This window comes from Pinus tabuliformis, chromosome 8 (assembly GCF_031772625.1).
Source record: "Pinus tabuliformis cultivar Carrire ecotype Pingquan chromosome 8, CPIR1, whole genome shotgun sequence".
NCBI lineage: Eukaryota > Viridiplantae > Streptophyta > Pinopsida > Pinales > Pinaceae > Pinus > Pinus tabuliformis.
Window position 1 is genome coordinate 1,704,315,966 of NC_142294.1, and position 23,481 is coordinate 1,704,339,446.

At 37.9% G+C, this 23,481-nt stretch overlaps 1 protein-coding gene across 7 annotated transcripts in view; it reads right to left on the reverse strand.

Moving 5' to 3' along the window:
- The window catches only part of LOC149242812 (UV-B-induced protein At3g17800, chloroplastic-like), a 271,800-nt gene that overhangs the window by 95,965 nt on the left and 152,354 nt on the right, over positions 1-23,481 (reverse strand). For all 7 annotated transcript variants that reach the window (XM_089374367.1, XM_089374365.1, XM_089374364.1 and 4 more), the window contains 2 exons: positions 21,046-21,264; positions 20,366-20,815 (listed from right to left, as the gene is read on the reverse strand). In XM_089374367.1, the coding sequence (XP_089230493.1) occupies positions 20,366-20,815; positions 21,046-21,264 (669 nt within the window). The remainder of the gene's footprint in view (positions 1-20,365; positions 20,816-21,045; positions 21,265-23,481) is intronic.

Below are 23,481 nucleotides of genomic sequence, written 5' to 3' on the forward strand. Positions count from 1 at the left end.
AGTCCGTGAGTACTTCTCAGAGCTTTCAGAGAGTGGCACTGATATTGAGGTAGTACTCGGTGATGACAGAGTTGTTAGAGCAGTTGGGGTGGGGACAGTGACATTTCAGAGGGAGTCCAAACCTCCCTTGAAGGTGTCAGAGGTTCTTTATGTGCCAGGGATGAGGAAGAACCTCATATCTGTCTCAGCTTTGGAGGACAGAGGATATGAGGTACTGTTCAGGGGAGGACAGGTGTTGATGTATCCCAGGGGCACTCCAACTGATTCAGCTAGAGTGATAGGTGTACGCCATGCAAAGGTGTACAAGTTTGCATTCCAACCCCTTTTGGCATTGAGCAGTATTACCGACAGCAGAGCTAGCAGTTCTGAGCTGTGTGAGATTTGGCACCGCAGGATGGGACATATGGATCATGGAGCCTTGAGGACATTGCAGGAGATCACTACAGGTGTGCCAGATTTCAGTACTGATCACTTTGATACTTGCAGAGGTTGTGCGATGGGCAAGTTTGCCAAATCCCCTTTTCCCAGCAGTGACAGCAGAGCGATGGGGATACTTGATTTGATTCATTCCGATGTAAGCGGTCGAATGTCTCATGTTTCCTTGAGTGGATATGAGTACTATGTGTTATTCATTGATGATCACTCCAGGAGGACCTGGATTTATTTTTTGAAGACCAAGAGTGAGGTCTTCAAGCGGTTTCAGGAGTTCAGAGCTCTTGTGGAGACACAGACAGGTCGGAAGATCAAGTCCCTGAGGTCGGACAATGGAGGAGAGTACACCCTTGGAGAGTTTGTTGACTATTGTGCGGAGGCAGGCATTAGGAGGGAGTTCACTGTTCCTTACAACCCCCAGCAGAACGGGGTTGCAGAGAGGAAGAACAGATCCATCATAGGGGCTGCCAAAGCCATGTTACATGATCAGGGGTTGCCATTGTTCTTGTGGGCAGAGGCCTGCAACACAGCTGTTTACTTGCAGAACAGGAGTCTGCATCGTGCCTTGGGGCACATGACTCCGGAGGAGGCTTTCTCTGGGAAGAAGCCTGATATTGGTCATCTTCATATCTTTGGATGCATTACATACTCCTATATACCCAAGGAGAAGAGGACCAAACTAGAGCCCACCGCAGAGAAGGGTATCTTTGTGGGCTACATTGAGACCTCAAAGGCCTTTCGGATTTACATCCCTGCACAGAGGAGAGTTGTTGTCAGACGGGATGTGAAGTTCGAGGAGGACAGGGCCTTTAGGAGGTCACGAGAGTTAGAGTATCTGGATCAGCCAGACCCTCAGCAGCAGTTGAGTCAGTCACAGGGATCCAGTGGGCAGGGATCAGGATGATCCGGAGGTACATCCATGAGGATGTCAGGTCCATCAGTGAGCAGTGGCTCGCCGAGCCAGAGGGGTGGTGCTCCGGGCAGCATGCAGAGCAGTTCACAAAGCAGTTCACTAGGGAGTCCACTGATGGACAGTTCACACGGTACCTCAGCTTCTACAGGTTCAGGTGCAGGCAGGAGGACAGCAGACAGACAGTCAGGAGTTCAGGCTACTGATGATAATGAGGAGGAGGAGTTTCATTCTCCGGTGGGAGAAGTGCGCTCAGGGAAGAGGAAGCCCAAGTGGCTTCAGGACACCTTGAGAGATGCCACATCTGTTGCTGAGCCGAAGAGGTCGGTCAGAGAGAGTAGACCACCTGAGAGGTTTTGTAGCTATATGGCGATGGTTACCAGCATCCTTGACTCTGAGCTTTCTAGCTATGAGGAGGCAGCTAGCCAGCAGGTCTAGAGAGAGGCCATGCAGGAGGAGTATTCTTCTATCATGAAGAATGATGTTTGGGAGGTGGTGCCGAGGCCTGAGGGCAAATCCGTGGTTACTTCCAGATGGCTTTACAAGGTAAAGCATGCTATAGATGGCAGCATTGAGAAATTCAAAGCGAAGTTTGTGGCTAGAAGGTTCTCCCAGGTAGAGGGAGTTGATTATGAGGAGACCTTCGCTCCCGTGGCTCGATATACTTCGATCCGCTCCATTATATCGATAGTAGCAGAGATGGGTTGGAAGATCCACCAGATGGATGTGAAGACCGCATTTCTCAATGGCTTCATACAGGAGGAGGTGTACATTGAGCAGCCACAGGGCTTTGAGGTGCATGGGAAGGAGTCCCATGTGTGCAGATTGAAGAAGGCCCTTTATGGCCTGAAGCAAGCTCCCAGAGCTTGGTACTCCAGGATAGATGCATACTTGCAGGGGATGAGTTTCACAAAGAGTGAGGCAGATCCGAACCTTTACTTTATTGTGATTGGTGAGGAGCCTCTCATTCTGGTGCTGTATGTGGATGACTTGATCATTACAAGTGCAGAGAGACTCATAGAGCACTGCAAGAGAGATCTTGCGGCGGAGTTTGAGATGAAGGACATCGGCTTGATGCATTACTTTTTGGGTTTGGAGGTGTGGCAGGAGGAGGGGCATTTCTTCCTGGGGCAGGGGAAGTATATTGTGGACATCCTTAGCAGATTCCACATGGAGGATTGTAGACCCATGTCGACACCGATGATCACCAACTGGAAGAAGCTTCATGCTTCGGATTCCGAGTTGGTGGATCCCACATTGTACAGGCAGCTGATTGGTTCCTTGATGTATTTGGTCAACACTAGACCAGATATCTGTTTTGCAGTCAACACGATGAGTCAGTTTATGTGTGAGCCTAGGAAGGTTCACTGGGTGGCTGCAAAACACATTTTGCGGTACTTGCAGGGGACAGTGGATTATGGTCTGGACTACAGGCAGGGAGATGGAGTGAGATTGGCTAGATACACTGATTCTGATTGGGCAGGTTGTGCTTCTGATAGGAAGAGCACTTCAGGGTGTTGTTTTGGGTTGGGTTCAGCAGGAGTGTCATGGTTCAGCCGGAAGCAGCAGTCAGTAGCACTGAGTTCAGCGGAAGCAGAGTATATGGCAGCCAATCTAGCTAGTTGTGAGGCTATCTGGCTTCGCAAGATGTTGTTTGGCTTATTTGGTCAGCCGTTGAGACCTTCAGTGATTTACTGTGATAATCAGAGTTGCATTAAACTCACAGAGAATCCAGTATTTCATGACAGGTCAAAGCATATCGGGATCAGATATCATTTCATCAGAGACTATGTTCAGAAGGGAGCTGTGAAGCTTGAGTATATTTCCACTGATGAGCAGGTTGCAGATATTCTTACCAAAGCCTTACCACGGGGCAAGCATGTCTACTTCAGGGACAAGATGGGTGTGGTGAGGAACACCTTCCTCGGTAAGAGGGAGTGTTGAAATTTGGTACCGGAGGACAGGTGGTTCCCTTAAGCTTTGATCTTTGGCCTAGGGAAAAGTGTCCAAAAGAATTTAATTTTTCTCCTAAAGTGACTTTATAATTTTATAAAGTTAAATTTAATTTAAAAGTGACTTTAAGTGATAAAGTTACTAAGTCTAATTTTAAAGTAACTTTTATAAAGTAAATGAAAAATTAGAAAGGAAAAGTGACTTTGGAAATAAATGACTAAGTGGGTCTTTATTAAAGTGGGGTGAATTAAAAAATAGAAAGTGAGATTTAAATGAGCATTTAATCTCAGCCATTGATCTAAATCTATTTCAGCCATTGGATTTAGAGATCACCCAAAAGTCACTTGGAGTTATATTAAAGGAGGAAAAGGAGGAAAAGGTCATTCATTCTTTCATGAGCAGATTGGGAGAAGGAGAGCAAGAGAGCAAGAGAGATTTCTGAGCAGGGAGGAGAAAGAAACAGCAGCTTGGCACACATTCCAAGGCAGCAGTTGAGCAGATTTGTACAGCTGATTCAGCGCATAGTGAAAGGCAGATTTTTGCACAAAAATCGAGGAGCAGTTTGCTGATTTTTCTGCACACAAAACGGAGGCCGTACAGCATTTATTGCTGTCCTGTTTGCTGTAATTTCCAGATTGCTGTGAGGCGCGGGAAAGGAGATAAGTTGTAAATTTGTTTGCTGATTTTTTGCTGAATAATTCTCACTGTAAAAAGGCAATTTTCAGAAATAAAGAAGAGCTCTCAAACTGGTTTTCCCTAAGAGTTGTAGGGGGTTTTTCCAGGGTCAAGTTGACCAAAAATATCAGTGTTTTAATGTGTTTTAATGGCTGTTTTTGATTGCTGATTTTTAATTCTGCAATTTCCAGCATTCTGAAAAAATTTCCAGAATTTGTGTTTTCAACAATATTTATTTTTTTCAGTCTGTTAAATGTATGGTTATGGGAATGGGCATTTAAATACATGGGAGAAATAAGGAGAAACTGAAAACCGGGGTGGGAAAACAGAAATTTTTACAATCTATGTAAAATATTTTTTTCTCAGCACACTTATGACCTTTAGTGTATTTGTTATCACAACTGTTACAAAGCCCTTTTGCTTTTTTTTTCTCCAATTGTAGTGGTGTCAACCTTGTAGGTTGTGGAAGGCTAGGAGCAGCAACATTTCCATCTTTATAGTTTTGAGTGGTAAACTTTCATGTTGCCATAATTTTGCTTTCAATTTTTCTTGCCAACCTGAATGCCTTCTCTAATGAATCAAGTTCTCAAAGGCAAACCTCATGTTGAATGTTATCCTTTAAAGTCCCTATGAAGACATCAAGCATATGCTCCTCTGGATTATCAGTTACCCTGATATTCCATTTTTGGAAGTCCTCAATGTGCTCCGCCATTGAACCCTTTTGTTTGAAATTTATCAATTGGTTAAAAAGGTGTTTCTCTTTGTATCCTCATAATGTGTTATCATTTCGTTTGTAAAAATTAACCAATTGACAAGTGGTTTACGATAACAAAGTCATTGATACCATACAAAGTGATTGGGTTCTAAATATAAAGATGCAATACATACCTTTTGTGTGTGTTGCACATCATGGAGATCAAAATATTGTTCCATTTGTTGTATCCATGTTACCAAATCTTTGTCATCAAACTTCCTCATATCGATCTTTGAAAAATGGTGGGTCTTAAACCCAATATTGGAGTCTCTAAAATCATAATTCATATTACTTTTGTCCTCATCATGAGTTTCACGGATTACCTTGTCATCGCCGAGAAGCATTTCTTGCAGCAACCTTATCAACCCTTCCAATTTGACATTTATCGTGTCCATGTCTACCTTAAAAACTCCCATATCGACTTTTAAATCATCCTTCAAACCTTCCAAGTCCCTTTTTATTTTTACTTCTAGATCATCCATCTTAACATTCATCATCGCTTCCAATTCATTTTTGGTTACTGTTTTCGAGAGTGAAATTTGTTGCACTTGGTCTCATAATTTTGATATATCATGTTGCATTTCTTCTTCTTCTTCATGCATCATAGTAAAGCTTTCTATTTTCTTACTAGGTGTGTACATTTTTATGTTTCGATACATTTCGAAATCAAACAACGATTTTTATTTTTCACTATGCCCTTTGAATCACTTCAAATTGATTTTTCAAACAAAATTTATGCAAATTTTTAAAAAATACACTCATTTTTCTTGCTTTTTAGGAGCTCGATATTGAAATTGTTGTATCTCTGTAATTTCAGATCTCCAAGGTCTGAAATTTCATCCTGTGGTAGCCCTCTGAGTCTTCTTTCCAACGCCACAAGTCTGACCAACATTGGATTCTTCAAGAAAAAGTTATGTCCAATATCCCACGATGACCTGATTATAGACTAGTTAAATAGAGCGAACTTGTACGGCGTGCTATGTGTCACTGTTTCGACCTTCAGCCCTGAAAATAATACACAAAAAACTATAATCCATGCACTTCCAGTCATTTTTTACGAAAATCAAATCTAATGCTCAGAGAGAAAGTTATGACTATTTTCCATAAATCACCAATTTGAGATTGAATTCTAGAGCCTACAAAAATCCTTACTTCCTCGGACCATATCTTAGAAAATATAGCAAACCAAAATCTGAATTTTTTACACGAAGTTCACCAAGATTTCAGCTCCATGTGGTCTAAATTTCAGCTTTTGAAGCCTTGTAGAAAAAAAATTATAGCAAAAATACCAAGATGACCTCTTTGAAGCAGCAAAACCCTAGAATCTAAAGTTCTGATACCAAATATTATGCAACCAACTCACAAAACTAAAGAAAAGATAAATCAACGACTTGAGAATAGCTTCTTCGAGGGGGAAACCTCCTTTACATCACATAAATGAACAATTCTTGGATGATACAAATAATTAGACCTACTTGGTATATATAGGAGTCTAAGGCGTCATAATACAATCAGAGCCTACATAACAATAATAATGTAAGGGCACAACAAAAATTAGAGTGGACTTATATAGGGCACAACAATAACAATATGGGGGATACATGGGTACAACAATAACAATAAGGGGTTACACTAACAATAACAATAAGGGGGATACACTACTATTATAGGGACCTAACAAACTCTTGTATCTTTTAGGGCCATTATTGATGGCATGTTTCATATCATGCCAATAGGGTGACAAAACACAATGAATGGTAGCCACACATAGAGAACTCAGAATGCCTTTGCATCCATGTCATCCCAACAAACCCTAATCAAGCAAATCTATTATTGTTCTACAGTTTAAATGCATGCGTGAGCCCTGACCATTCCCTATTTGCTTTGGGTTCAGACTAATTCTACCTACAAAGAAAACAACACGTCCAACATGTGTGTGCATTATGTATAAGAAACCACATTTACATTTTACACTTCAAGGTGGGAAGGTGTCTAACTTGCAAAATACATTTGTAAAGCACGGCATCCACGCTATGCAGGAGATACATCCAATACCAGCAACAATTACTCTCTGAAAGAGCCCTCCCTATAATAGCATACAATTCATCTACAAAATAACAAAAAATGTCTCTCTTCAACTACAGCCGACAATTACTCTCTCAAAGAGCCCTCCCCATAATAACATACAATTCATCTACAAAATAACAAACAAGGTCTCTCTTCAACTGACAGGCAACCACGATACTTCTTGGGCAAGGAAACTAATAGGAAATATTCTAGAATACAAGACTTCACTATATGCAAAAGTCTAGAACACCTTTTACTGCAATTGACCTGACTCCAATTACAGTATGATTAAAACTAAGATTAAGTTAACAGAGGCTTGCCGGGTCAGTGAAAGAGGGGCTTGTGTTTGTGCCAGTGCTTGCAAAACATGGACAGGGCCATGTCCAAGTCCTGGGCAAAATAAATATCTTCAGTTGCGGCCCTTAGGCAAAAGGTGAAACGCAGCAGGTAAGATGTTCACGTCATTATACATCTCACATTGAATAGTTGTCAAAGCACGCTCGTTGGCTTTTGAAGGAACGCATTTCGGTCAAAGAAATAAAAAAAGTGTGATTAATCATTTATGAAAAAACACGAAAATTCCGCTCGGATGCCATCCATCCTATTCTGTTTTTTCCCCATGGAAAATAAATATCAATTGCACAAAAAAAAAAATTCATGGATCACATTGAATTTTTTTTTTAATAGATTAAACAAGTGGTAAAAGGAGAAACAGGTAACCTGAAGGTCGGTGCAGAGGCGCTTGTCCTTGCAAAATCTGGAAGCACAACAAGATGGTAAAAGACGTCCGCAATCTGAAATCGCAGTTCCCGCAGTAAAACCCCCGCCGATTGTCAAAGATGCAAAACACTCCATTCAGGAGCCCAAAATGTAACAACACTAAAACCCTTAACAATGAAAATCTCACTCTTCTGGCGGTAGAATTCAACCTTCCACAATAAAATTCCCGGTAAATCTTAATCATTTCAGGGAACTGTTGGCAAATCAAGTGAAAACACCCGATCTTGAGGCATTTCGGATAAATCCAACGCCAATTTAGCTATTTTTATGCAACTTAAACGGTTCTTGTGCCCTTTTAACAGATTTTCTCTGTTCGGGTGCCTGTAAAAGCAAGTCCTTGATAATTATAATTTTTAGAGACGTACCGGGACAATATCACCAGAAAAAGGAAAACCTGGGTAAAAAACAATTTGCCCCCAAAAAAACAACATTTATCTCAACTCCGTACCTTTTATCAGCTAAATTCTAACAAATTCCTACAACTTCCAGTTTTAAATGCAAAAATTTTGAAGCTTCATCTGGCACACAATTTTTTCCGACAAATTCTGCGGTCCATTGAAATTTAAATAACTCATCATCACACGCCTCAATTGCATCGTAGTGGCGTTGAAAACTCGTGGAAAACCAGCGGTTTGAAAGGCCGAGCACACGGAATATCCGTATCTAGGTGAAATCGAGATGTTGAAGCCTAGGCAGTTGTTTTTGTAATCGGGGATAGGATTTTCATAAATCTCGTTCACTTTGCAATTTTCCGCGTATCTTAAATAAACTTTTCCGTATTCGGATTACGTTTCCACGTTGGGATTCCTATCGCATCACCTGGCTCAGTCTTAATAGATAAGCACATGTAGTTATTCTTGTTATTTTATCATTAATTTATATAATTATTATTTTGCACCATTACATTTCGATAAAATGTTTTATGATTTAATAATTTATTTATAAACTGATGTATTATTAAAGTATTGTATTTTAGGTGGGTACCAATGAAATTTAAATCATAAAAAATTGAAATATTTTATTTATTATTTTAATTTTTTAAATAAAAATGAGTATTTTTTGTATTACGTTGTGATGTTGTTTAAGGACATTTAGGATGTCAAACTGTATCTAACTACTCTTATCGAGATTAAAATTAAAACCCATAGCTTATTAGTGCTCTTATTTGTCAAGTAGAGTATGTGCGACAAAATTGGAACAAAAACCATAGACACTTGAAACCAGACATTACAAAATTGATTAATAAGAAGGATCGCCTAGGCGATTAAGGTTGATATCCCGAGGTTGTTCTACTGTTGGGTTGTCCCACTGAGCACCCTATAACTTGAGGTCTGAAATGATGTTGTAAAGTGGGTCAACCTCATCCTCTAAACCCGAAATTCAATGTTACATAGCCACAATGGTTTCAAAGGTGTTGCATCCAAAGGTCTTGTGTTGGTATAGCATAACATGCAGTCATAGAGTTCGGAATTGATGGTTGCATGTTCATTTTTGCAGTGGTCACATATAGATGAGGTTGATGTGTCGGAAGCCGAAGTGCTTGAATCCATGGGGAGGTCACACTGGAGTTGAAGCTGAGAGGGAAATGAAAAGTCAACAATGGAAATAGAAGAGGTAGGGTGAGGGTGGCCAAGAAATCTCTTCGTAGTGAGATGATTTCGGCAGGATGGCCAGATAACACCAGTGAAGATTGTAAGACCAAATATAGAGACAAAACCCAAAAAAAGAGGGGCAAACCACACTTAATTGCAACGCTTTGACACTATCAAAGAGACGAATTGAGGCAACAAAGTTATCAGTCCTTGAGAGGGCAAGGCATCAAATTATCCAATTGCAATGATGCTTAGTCCATGTTTGGAGCTCACAGTGGAAGAAGGCTCGAAGAGCAATCTAAAGCTCATCGTTGAGCTTCCAAGTGATTATTATTTTTTAATATTAATCATTTTGAATATTTTAAATTTGGAAATAATTGTGTAAAGTAAGTTATTAAACTGTGATCAATTCCTGAGTTATATTAGATATAGTAGAGTAAATCACCATAAATCCATCCTAATTCAGGATTTACTAATCGAAAATGTATTTTTACTATAAAAGAGGTTTGCATATCAAGAGATTTAATCCCTCTCATGGTAGATCCAGAATTAGAATAGCTCTAGGCTGTTTAATTATTAATCATTTTTAATTGTCATTATAATTATTAGTTTTATGTTTCTAATTTTATTTTAATTTTAATTTTATGTAATTTGACCAAGTCAAAATATTTTATTGATAATTATAATTATTAATTTTTTATTTTATTTTGACTAAGTCAAAATGTTTACAAGACATTACATTATATTACAACATCTCTACCATATTAAATTGGAGAGCAACTCTTCACTCAATCATTAAATTGTGACCTTATCCATGAGTGTTAGTCTCAACAAACCAAATTTCTCATGACTTTGCAATAGTCCACATTGTAGTCATTGGATCAGGAAGTGGAATTGATACTAGCGAAATAAATCGCATAGCATCAATCCCGAAATTTCTCATGATTTTTTAATAGTCCAACATCAACTCTCAAATTTCTCATGATTTTTGAATAGTCCACATATCACTCATTCCATCAGGAAGTAGGATTGATACTACCAAAATAAATCACATAGCATCAATCATTACCTCCGATGCTTGTACATGATAACTTAGACTTCCTGCTTAACTTGGAAATTTTTCCCACAATCAAGCCCACTTAACTTGATACCACATTTGCAAAACCTTGGCAAATATTATGCCATATGAACTATTCAGTTAGAGCTCCCTAACCAAATTTCTCATGGTTTTTTAATAGTCAACTAGCACTCATTACATCATGTGATGCTCACAGGGGTGAAGAAGTGAGATTGATATTGGTGAAATAAATGGCATGGCATCAATCATTGCCTATAGGGATTGCAACCAATAACCAAGATTTCCTGGGAGATTACCCATCCCAAGACTCCTCTAGAATAAATGCACTTTACTGTGAAGTTTCTCTTCACAATCAATCCCGCTTAGCTTGCTACCCTATTCGTAAAACCTTTGCAAGTATTATGTCAAATGAACTATTTACATAGAGTCGTCCTCACTCTTAATTGAAGGGATTTTGCCATGGAACACATTAGATGTCATTTTTAGGTTTAATTGTGTACAATAAGTCATTAAATTATGACCATATCCATGAGTATTAGTCTCAACTAATCAATTTTCTCATGAATTTTTAATAGTCCACATAACAATCATTGCATCAGGTGATGTTCATAGGGGTGAAGAAGTGGTATTGGTATAGCAAAATAATTTGAATAGCATCAATCATCACCAACAAGGCCTGAACCCTGTAACTAGAACTTCTCGAGAGGTCACACATCCCAAGATTCCTTTGGCTCAAGTGTACTTAAGTATAAAATTCCCCCCCCCCCCCCCTAATCAAGACCACTCAGCTTGCTACCCCATTTGCAAAACCATGGCAAATATAATTCCATATGAACCATTCATGTGGACCATTAAAAAAAAAATCCGGAGAAATTTGGTCAAATCCTACTTCTTCATGCCTATGAACATCACCCAGTGCAATGAGTGTTATGTGAAATATTCAAAAATCATGAGAAATTCGGTTTGTTGAGATTGAAACTAAGGTCAGATTTTAATGACTTGCTCTATTGTTAATTAATCTTGATATCTAATATGTTGCAATGTGAAATCCCCTCAATTGAGAGTGAAGGGAGCTCTAAATAAATAGTTCATATGTCATAATATTTTCTAAGGTTTCTAGTATGCAAAGTGGGCTTTATTGTGGGGAAAAACTTCTCAGTTAAACACGATTGAGCCAAATAAGTCTTGAGATGGGTGACTTCTCGGGAAGTCCTAGTTACTAGGTGTAAGCTCTGAAGGTGATGATTAATGCTATGTGATTTATCTTGCTAGTATTGATCCAACTTATTCACCCTTGTGAGCATCAACTAATGCAATGAGTGTTATGTCGATTATTACCAACCAAAAGTAAGTAATCTATAGGAGAAATAAACTCTCCTATCTTGGATAGCTAACAATCCTACACATTGCTCGGTCAACATGATATGCCACATTTATTTTCCATCTACACAGTTCATACACCTCTCACCATCTAAAATTCCTCTAGAAGGCATGCTACCACTCGAAAAGTAATTTAACCATAATTTTGCAATCAAGTGCTTTTACTTAATGTTATGGGAATTTTAACATGGATAAGGAGAACTTGGATTGAAGTAGTGTTTACATAACCACTCCATGCTTACCACTTTTTCATCATTCCCTGATTTCACATCTATTCTTCGAGTTGACTGTCAATGTTTCATTGGGATTTTGTGTAATTACATACACATACTTAAGAAAGGGCTAGAAAACTTTGCCCTGGAGGTTGATGTAGCTACAAGAAAGTTAAAAGCATAAGACGAGCACAACAAAAGAAAAAGAATATAAAAATAGCAAAAGGTGAATGGGACATAATTATTGCATGGGAAAAAGCCTAGCATGAGCTCAAGCCCCCTCATTAGCCATCACCAGGTTCCTAAGCACCAGACGTTCCATCTCATCAAAAGAAACACTTGCATTTCTTGGCCCCAATGAGTGGCAAACTGACTCATATTTAACGTGTAAATAAATGTTATATCATAAAAAACAAGTTCAAAGACCTAAGCTAAGCTCCATCTCTAAGCATTATCAAAAAAGAAGTAAAAGGCACACTAGGGGGGTAGAAAAAGCAGACCGAGAGGGCTAACTCATGCCTCCATGATTTCTCCCTTAATTACATCTATAAAATTATGATGTGGACCTCCATTAACTGGTCCCCTGGTCATGACACTTAGCCATGAAGTCTTCATCCTTGATTGTCATTATTATCACTAATACCTATGAATTGAAGGGTTGAACTTGGAAAGGGCACCTCCCCTTAGGGGTTGTAAGCACCTAATAGGATTGGTTACATAACCACCTCTAACAAAGTAGGGAAAACTTTTAGGAGGCTTTCTTTAGTTATATATTTGAAGTCTTACTATGCCCTTTAACAATTAAGTATTGTCTGTGATGATGCGTTATCGTCATTGTATCTATTGAGTGATTTCTTTCACTTTAGTTTGAGATGGTATTTCCAAGTGGTTTTTAATAGAGCAGTAACGACCTTGAGGGCATAATGATTCCATGCCTACTCCACATGATCCCCAGGTTGTGTTACACTTCTGGAGAGCAGTCATAACCTTGCAAATGCAACTTTCCCCTTCCACAACAGAGCATTGGGCACTTTGATGATCCTGATAGTTGATTGACACCTCTGAGCACCCTTACATACTAAAACGTTGAGCTCACTTTGCTTAGCATTGGAGATTCTTGATGATGTACCCAATGGACCCAGCATGCCCCTAGGCTAGCCTTGACACTATTTGATGGCCATGCCTTAATCCAGAGGCCAGATAGTGATGATCATCCCTGCGATGATTATAGAGGGCTTGTATTGCCTCATGAATTCCCAATGTTGGAAAGAGATTGCACCACGTTGTCTTTACAACACCCATAGAGGTGATGCAGGGCACCAAAAGTTGGCTTTTGGATGCATGGAGATGTTTTAAGACCTGATTTGAGGACTCTTCCTCAATTAATGTTTGATGATGATGTTTGGAGATGCATCTAGACCACTTCTTTCACTTTTGGAACCTTATTAGCCTTAAAAGGGCATGACATCATACTTAGAGAGGGTTTTTGGCTCACACATGTTGGCAATTAGTGGCATATTTTGTTTTATTGAGCTAATGGATTGGCTTGTAACCAATTTCCTTCATGTTTACTCAAGATCAAATTTGTTATAGGGATTTTAGATGGATTGTTGGATGTGATAGACCTCATATAATGGAGGATCACTCCATTCTTTCTCTTTATCATCACTTGTGGATTCCAGCCTCCTTTAGAGAGCTCGACTTAGCCTTGTTGTAACTTGCTACTTGTTGAGATGTAATGTTTTTGGAGCTATTTCTATTGGAGACTAATTCTAAGCCAAAAATTTAATTAATTCTAGGTCCTAGGTAAATTTAAATTCTCCAAAGGAAATATTCGTTAGTCCTTAAAAATTAAATTTTAAAAGGTCCCGGACCAAGGTAAATTAATTAAAAGGCATTTAATTGAAAAAATCGAATTTCCTCAAGAATTAAATATTTCGACAGATGAGATTAAAAGAAATTTTAATTTTCATCAATGGTCGAGATTGCTTTGACAATGATCACTTGAACTAACCGTTGAAAGATTTATCTTTAAATAGGAAGGTCATTTGTTAGTAGATCTATCCGATCTTTGAGTCGTGTGCTTAGCAAGAAGCTCTTGTGTAATCTTTCTTTGGATAATAAAGAAAGACTTTGGGGCTAAATTCCGCTGGTGTTATTCTTCATGGGAACACTGTAAGATGTGTTGTTTTCATGCATAATTTTTTCTAAAGTCATTGATGATAGCTTCTAAAGAGTGATTTGAATACAAGTATCTTGCTCAGTCAATGGGGTTTAAATAATAATTTAAATTTTGAACGTAATAGCAGGTATCTCTATTTGTCTAAATTTTATTATATTTTCTCGCTTTATTTTGATGGTTGGATTGAGTTTTGCTGGGAAATCTTGCTTTTTAGATCCTCGGGGTTAGGGGAAGTTTTCATTTGAACCAACGAACTCTTGATCCGTGTTTTTTTAAGAGCCTAGCTAAATTAGCTCTGGGCTTATCATAAGATTTATTTTTGTTGGTGATGCACGAAGGGTTTTGAGTTAGCACCTCCTTTAAAAATTTAAAAATTTAATTTTTTTGTGCAGCTTAATGACAGATCTGGCTGATTAGAGCCTGTAGTTTGTAAATTTTGTAATTATTTTCTAACGTGGGTTTTTTTGGGGTTTAGTTTTTATCATTGTATATATCGTTTGGGTGTTTTCTTGTTGTCGTGCAGCTACAGACCTGAGGAAAAAATCTATGTAGAGTCTAGATCTAGGACCTGAAGGGTAAGATCTGGATCTCTGGGGTTTATCAACATAATTTTCCAGGGATATTATTCAGATTTTTTGCAGTCCAAGGGTTTGAAATTTTTTAAATCTGGAAATTTTTATAAGAGTTTCAAGGATAAATCTGAAGCAAAGGATTCAACATTTTAATCAAAATTTCTGGAAATGTTTTAAAGAGTTTCTAGGCTACCATTTCTTTGTTGATTGGTTTCTTCGATTTGTTGCCTGGGTTTTTGGTTTGCTGCAAAATTTGATTTTTTTTTTAAATCCCTTCACAACTCCATTGCTGCCAATTTGTTGTTCCTCATCCTCGAAACCCCATCAAAATCGCAACTCCTTCTATCCCTGCATCCAAGCTGCTCCATTATCTCTGCAATGTTTTCTCCATCACTCCCCATCGAAACCCTCAGCTTCTCCCCTCACCCATCCACATTCCTCCTATGCTCCTCCCTTTCTTCCTGCGTACTACCAAATCGAAACTCCAAACGCTGCACCGTTGACCTGCATTTTTTGTCGTTGTCTAAACCCTCGCAGCTATATCCGCAACCCATTTCCATTGCTCCATTCCCTGCGCTGTCCCTTATGCTCCCGTCGTTGCCTTCAAAACCTGCGTATCACCCAGCCCGTAGCCTTTCCAGCTTCGTCGAGCCCTTTCCCCTCGCTGTTGCTACCTGCGTGCAACTCCTCCAACACACAACCTTCTTCCCTCCTGTCGCCATCATTCCCTTTTCTGCAACCTCCATCTCCTACAACCTGCACAAACACAACAAAGCATTCACCTTTTTTTATTTATTTGTATACGTGTTAGGGGTTAGGGTTAGTATATTTTTCATTTTCATTTGAAATTCAATTTTTATTTTTCATTTCGATTTGTTTTAATTTGATTTTTTATTTTTATATTTTTTTTGTTTTTCACATTTTCTTGTTTTTTTTTTTTTTACTTATGATTTTTTTTTTTTTTTTTTTTTTTTTTTACATTTTATCAATTTTTTTTTTAACTTGAGATTTTGATTTTTTTTTTTTTTCATTTATAAAACATTAAAAAATCTAAAAACTAAAAAAAACTAAAAATAAAAAATTTCATTTATGTGACTTTAAATCCCTAAAAGAATTAAACCAAAAGGGGATTTGCGCTTTCACATTAACTTTTACTGTGGCCTATGGCCCATTAAAATTTCAATTTATTAACCCTTTTTTATTTGTTTTACTTTGGTCACATTAAAAAATTAATCTCTTCATTTTTACCACGTTAAATTAATTACCTAAGGAATAACTAAATTGTTAATCTAAAGTTCCTTGGTGTCCTTTTGTGGTATCGATTTACCTATTGGCAAGGTGTTTTGAAAATTATATTGGCTATAGGAGAAAGATAACTAATTCTAGATATGGTTCTTGAAGAAAATCATTTTTAATCTAGAATCATTGCTTAGCATTTAATTTTCATAATTCTTCATGGGATTTAATTGTTAAAATACATTGCAATTTTGGGTGTTCACATTTAATCGTTCATGATCATCATATTCATCACATTTATAAACTGCTCTGGATAACTTGATTCTGTTTAGTCTATGGTTAATTAAATATAAAGGCACTGGTTTGTAATCATTTCTATCTTGTGGTTGTGTCTAGGTCATATTAGTGTTTGATCTATTTATCTTAGCTAACCAGGACTCATTTACATTAATCAAGTTGTCCATTTTTCAGTCTCCTAGCCTGTGTTCCACAGGCTATCCTCATTCATTCACCCCAGGGGCTACCCCCTTGACTTGTCTAGGAGAGAGTCTAAACGGAGTAAGGATTAGAGTGACAACCCTTACTCTGAGCGTTGTCGTGGTGCCTAAAAACTTTGTGCAACAACACCTTGTATAATTGATGCCTTCTTCTATGCTCAATCTAGTGATTTTTCACAAATTCAAGTGCCATACACGATCTTTAATCTTCACACTAATCTCATAGACTTATCTTGCTCTTTCTTTAGAAAATTTGGATGTAGTTCACTGATTTGACACAAAGATACAAATTCAAATGTTATTTTTGCAGAGATGGTATGGTCTAGAATTCGTATTACAATTTTTTAGTTCATGTAATCCTTTCAAGTGTTTGATCTTCGATATCATGATGTATATTTCCATAGGTGGCTAGCTAGGCTTGCTTTAATTAGCAGAGATATAAAGCCACAAGAACATATTGCCAAATCGACTCTTCATCATCAATTGCTCACATGAAATTTTATTTAGACTTGTCCATAAGAAATCATAGAAGAGGCCCTATAATGTAGAGGTACAATGTCATAATCTTATTCTAACATTATATTAGTATAGCCACAAAGATTATGTCACATAAATTCATTTTGTTCTTTGATCTTTTTCTAGCTTGAGCAAAGGTATAAATCTTCTTCTTATCCTTTATTTCGACCTTGAAACAAGTTTCAAATGGTAAGAGTGCAAATTTTTTTGAAGTAGCCTTAACTTCGATCTTCTCTTGGACATATGCTACAGATTTTCGGATCAAACTTCTTAGATTACTGATTCAGAGTATCTTCAAACTACCTTCCTTTCACCTTAACTATAACACCATGTTGAGAAATCAAGATGCTTGTACATTAGGCTATATTTCTCTTAACTCGATAATTACTTATGAATGTTTGTTGGCTTCTTATTAAATTTATATTCTCTTCATCAAGCAATTACCAAAAATGTACAAAACATGAAGATCACAAGAGATAAAGAACATAAGAAATTAGGTTCCAAGCCAAGGCAAAACCCCACAAGGAGGAAAACCCAAGAAAATCCTCTTCTTATAGAATCATATAAAAGTGAGATATCCAAGACCAAAGACCAATACCAAGATTGCCACAAAGACCCAAGTCAACCCTCCTCCAAGTCTCCTCTAATCAAATCAAGGTCAACATTGGTCAACCTTCTAGAATCTAGTCAAATCCTGAGTTTTTAGCCTCTTGTAATTCCACGCTTCAAATTTCAAGCCTGGAAGACCTCGAAAAAATTTGCATGTGTGAGCAGAACTAATGTAGAAAATTCTTCTTCCTCACCTCTGACCTTCCTCTCTCTCCTTTGACGTTGGTTGTCTTCTTCTTGAATGGGCGCAGAAATGATGTGATCTGTGAGTGAATGAATTGATCTCCAAAGAGGTTGAGTTGAATCTATATATACATGTCGAGGAGGGTCAAATAATCGTCCCTAGCGCCGACTTGGTCTTGTGAAGACACTTTGACTTCAAAAATAAATTTTCTTTTCTTTTCTTACAAAAAGTCCAAATGGGACTTGACTCAATTATATTTCTTTTCACTCATAAAATATTCTTTTTGACTCAATTGACCCTATAAACATGAAGAACATGCTTTGACTAAAAATAAAATAATAATAATAAATGAATATAATAAATACATCAAGGATACATTTGAATTACATTATGAAGACCAACACAAGTTACATTTTGAACAGGGAAGAGGAGGGGTGGAGGGCAGGTGCCAAGCATCCCACTAACTCCCAAGACCATTAAGGAGGGTGGTGGTGTGGCTTGCCCCCTCCATGCAATATATGTGTGAAGGCCATCACCTCTCTTAATGGCACTCAGGATGTTTGTATACTATTTCTCGATTCTTTGATTGTTTGGAAAATTAATGTATGTGGAGAAGGGTGAGCAAGGGCCGCAGGAGAGCTCTTTTGGAATCTCTACGAGCTTGGATTCTAGAATTGTTGAGGATAATTGCTTGGATGTGAGGGAGTTTGTAATGGAAAATACATAGTTGAGAAGGTTTACTAAGTTTTATCCGACAATTCTCCCTCTCAAAAGCAAAATCTTACTATTTCAAGCAACACAAGGAAATGGTTCTTGCTCGGAGTTAGCTCAGCAAAAAGAGAATGTTGGTCTAAAGCACACCTGTCTCAATTGCATAGATTTTGACTTTGTTTGGAGGGCTAGAATGACACAGAGTTTCAAAGCTAGTCTGTGGCTAAACGTCTTCATTTACTCTTGGTCCCTTGCAGAGGTAACATTGTGTTCCTGGTTTTGTGTGTCATGTTATCTCATTATTGATAGTTTATGCACGGTATTGGTTCCTTTTACCCTATCTTTGGTTAAGTCAATGGATATGTTGGTTGAATCAATATCTAAGGATCCTTTTCATCTAAATTCTACTTCTTTTCCTGATCTACGAGCCTTCCGCCATCTTTACTTGTTCACTCTTCTTTCATGACTTTGGTTTTGTTGTGCTAGTATTGCCTTGGCATTTTTTTATTCTCTTGCAGGGGATACAAATGTCTTATCTATCATATGACATTAAGGAAGAGAGGAGAGTCTAGATCCCTACATGCACTGGAATTCTTTGTCTGCAATTCAAAAGAGTAATTGTTGTAGGTTTTGGGGGAAGTGCATTTGTTTCATTCTCGGGGCTAATAAGGTTTTGTGGTTTATTTGGTTTATCATGCCTCATTAGAAGGACCATATCCAACGAGGTGTTAGGGAGTGTGGCTAGACTAGCAAGCCTTGTTCTGAGGCTCAAGCCCAGGAGGCAAATGTTGTTTACAAGGCTGCGATACCTCCAAGCACTCAGACCGATATTCAATAGCTTGAAAGGAATGTTCGTAGGGACAGACATACCATCTCATATTCTAAGATTCTAGAAGAAGTTTCTCAATGGCTCCCAGGCCCTGGGCACATTGGTGGTAGGGGAAATTTGTATATGCATTTAGTTACTCTTCACTGGTAGTTGAAAACATCACTGGGGCAAGTTCTCAAGGAAAAGCATGATGACAAAAATGAAATTATCTCCTTCCTTAATGACATATAATAGAACCAATGGAAAATGAAGAACAACCTCGATGGACTGGAAGCTCGTATGAGCCATATGGAGAAGCATAGATAGTGCGAGTTCAAGCTTCCAATACCCTCAAGCACTAGACCGAACAACCATGCTCTTGTGACATCCACTAATTCGAAAATGGCTATATGTTTTGCTTTGTCTATGGTGTTTTTTTGGTTCTCTAGATATATGGTGTTGGGTTGTGCAGTCTATGATAATGGATGTAAAACTCTAGCATATAGTGTACCAACCAACAAATCTAATCAAAGTTAGGCTGGTATAATTTTGTGAAAATTAAGATCAGCAATGTAATTTTTTTCTTTATAAAATAACCTCTATATATATAATTAAAAAAATGATTATAATAATATCTTTTCTTTATTCAAAAGGGAAATACATATAAAATACAATCCCAAAATAATTAGTTAAATATAAATGACTTAATTATTTAAAAAAAGAAAAGATAATCAATAACATCCCAAATCTACGAAAAGGAGTAAAATCCAAACACTCATACGAAAAAATGCTCATATCACTTTCATAGGCAACAAAATTGGTTCTCATTAATGCAATACTCATTTTTACCCTCATAAAATAATGAACTCAGAATCTTCAAATACCTACCTATATTACTTCCCAAAAGGAGTAAAATCCAAATACTCGTACAAAGAAACGCTCACATCACCTTCATAGACAACAAAATTGGTCCTCATTACGGCAATAGTCATTTTTACACCATAAAATAATAAACTCATATGCAGGGTTCGACGAAGTACCAATCCCTATATCTGTCAAATGAAGTTAAAATTCGAAAAAAGAATAGAGATTACATAATTAAGAGTTCTAAAGCTATAAATGAGGTTTACAAAGTTCTACAGCTATATGAACTGAGTGTCAAACCTCAGAAATAGCGATGACCTTTAAATGTTTACTCTTTAAATGTTTACTATAACCTTTCCGGTAGCATGTCCATCCATGATCTTTGCCCATGCACCTTCTGCCTTTGCCAAAGGGTACATTGAATCAACAACGATTTTCAGCTTCTGCTCCTTGACCAAATCAACTAACAGTGCAAGGTTCTCACCCCTTGGTATCATCAGCAATGGCACAAGTTGCTTCTTGGAAAAGGTAATTTTCTTTGTAACTGATGCTAAAAATGATTTGAAAGTAGGAGTAATATCAATCACTTTCCCGTAGGTGCTCAGATTGGGCTCGAATGTTGACCATGTTATATCTGAAGCACAGTGAATCACAACATCATATTTACGGCCTGATGGACTAGTCAAGGATGCACCTTCTGGTGTTTTATAGTCTAGCACTTCATCAGCTCCCAACTTCTGGACAAGCTCAATGTTGCGTCCGCCACAAGTAGCAGTAACATGAGCATTGCCAAGTTTTGCTAACTGAAAACATAAAACGTTCAATCAGATCCAAGTTTTGCTAATTGAAAACATAAAAGGTCAATCATGTCCTAGGTTTATTAATTTTCAGTGTATGCATTAGTTGTACCAAGCATACTCTGGAGTCCCATTGACCCTTCTTTGCTCATCAGTGGGCATTAATATTTCATTTCTATCCCATTAATCCAAAAACAAGATAAAATAGCCATGTGGTTTTAGACAAGGGATCATACTTGCACAGCAAAATGTCCAACCCCTCCTGAGGCAGCTGTGATAAGTAGATTAACTCCTTTGCTACTTCCGTCAAGCTTAATACCTGCAACATCCCGAACCGCCTGCAATGCAGTAAGTCCAGCTATTGGCAAGCCTGCAGCCTCTGGAAGAACCTCTGGAGGTCTCTTTACAGTTGTTTTCAAGGGTACCACAGCATACTCAGCTAGGCCACCCCCTTTCTGTCAAAATATATCAATTGGTCAAATCCCTCGATGTGCTTCTATATCTATTAAAGTGAAAGGATCATAATTTTAAGATTCCAGCTTGCAATTCATTGAAAATGAAATAAAAATTCGTAAGAGTGATTTCTGTTGCTTTCAAAGCAAATGACATGGGAAACAAATGATTTGTGTTGTTTGTCCATCACGATACAATGAAGGGTGGTAAATATACCATACACTCCATAGCACATGAAGCACCTTTAAACATAGTTTAACATATGATTTCTGTTGTTTGTTCATCACAATATAACCAAGGGTGATCAATATACATACACCCCACGCCACATTAAACCCCTCTGATCATAATTTAACATTTTTGAAATGACCTCAAATGCTAACAAGGTTAGGAGAACAATAAAATGCGTAAAACCCACTTTCACAATGATCTTTAGATATTCCATTAAAACCTTGCATGCAAGTTATAATTCAGAGACAAGGGTTAAGCATTATGGTAGACATACAATAAAAGTACGGAGCCATCAAAACCAGAAACACCAGAATGAACAACGGCAAAGGCATAGTCAGTTACCTCACTAGAGTCATACTTGTCAAGGATGAATTAGCAGCTATTGGAGAAAAGATAGAAGATGACGAGCTCATGTGAACTGCCTTGAACGGGGTCTCAAAGAAGTGGGATGTGTTTGTCCAAGTGATCAAGGGACAACAATGTTGATTTTTCCAGATTTCTTAGACTGATAATTACTTCCAATGATATTATTAATTATTTATCTTGTGTCACTTTATCATTAAGCAATTATACATAGGAAATCTTCAACATTAAACAATAATACCAATAGAAACATGAAGAGACAGCCAAACACTAGCGACACAAAAATTACCTTGGGAAAACCCCAAACCAAGGGAAAAACTTAACAACCATTTCTTAGAAAATTTGTCCATTTCAACAAGAGATACAATCTGATTTCCCAGTCAAAAACAAAGTCAAATTGACTAGTAACCAAAACCAGGTCAAACCTGGTCAAGCAAAAACAAATTTGGCCTCCTGAAATTTCAGTGTGCTTCAGATTCATCCTTTTAGTTCTGCCTCAGATTCGTTCTGATGTACTGTCTCAGGGTCTGATGAGCCTGAAATTTTGCCTCAGAAGATACATTTATGTGATCCGAATTTTGCCCAATGGAGGCCGAATGGCATTTATTTAGTGATCAAAGAAGCTCGAATGGACACATCCCTTGGGCTGGGCTGACTTGAACAGATTGGGGCCAACTTTACATTTTCAGAGGTAAAATTCACAATTTGAAAATTCAAATTTACTTGTTTTGGAGCCAACTTGGAGTCCACAATTTTATTGATTATTTCACAATTATGAAGACCGACCAAAGTTTAAAAAATTCAATAGACAAGACCTACCTAACTGGGATCGTTTGTGGAGCGATTTCACTCTGGAGGAGTTTAGGTTGAGTCTTGTCAATGGCAGCAACAATTGACAGAAGGGTGAGGGAGAACAAGAGAATGTGGTTCTTGCATGAAAGAACAAAGCGAAGAAGGGATCCAACAAAGGGTCCAACTCTAAGGGGGATAAGAAGAAGGACCTTTCAAAGGTCAAGTGTTACAGTTGTCACGAGTTTGGCCACTATGTCAACAATTGGCTGCAGAGGAAGAAAGGTGATAAGAAGAGCAACAAGCAAACGACAACTTCAACAAGTGCATACGAGCTTTCCAATCAAATGGAACAAGAGTTTGCACTCATAGCTTTCTTGACTAGCTCGACCTCTAAGTTATTTGGTAGATAAGTGTTATCAGAACCGGTGTAGAACCAGACCGGAATTGGTCGAATTGGCCGGCCCGGCTGTTTTTGGCCCAAAACCAGTCCGAAACTGGCCTCCGAACTGAAATAGGCTGAACTGGCCGGTTCAGGATTGGTTCTGTGCAGTGTGTACCTATGCAAGCCAACATAAAAAAATTGCCTTTTTTATTTTATTTTTTAAGTTTTTCAATTGGTTGACCCACTTCTAATTCTCCCCTAGGCTAGCCTAATATTCAAGCATATAGCTTTTAGCCTAATAATCAAGCATATGGCCCTAGTATTGTTATGCAATTCATGCAAGTAAAAGTGACATTCTCCTTTATCTTTCATTTTCATCCTTTTACTTAAATTTTTAACATTATCATGAAATGACTCAAGATGTTTGAGAGTGGTTCCAACCTCGTTGGAT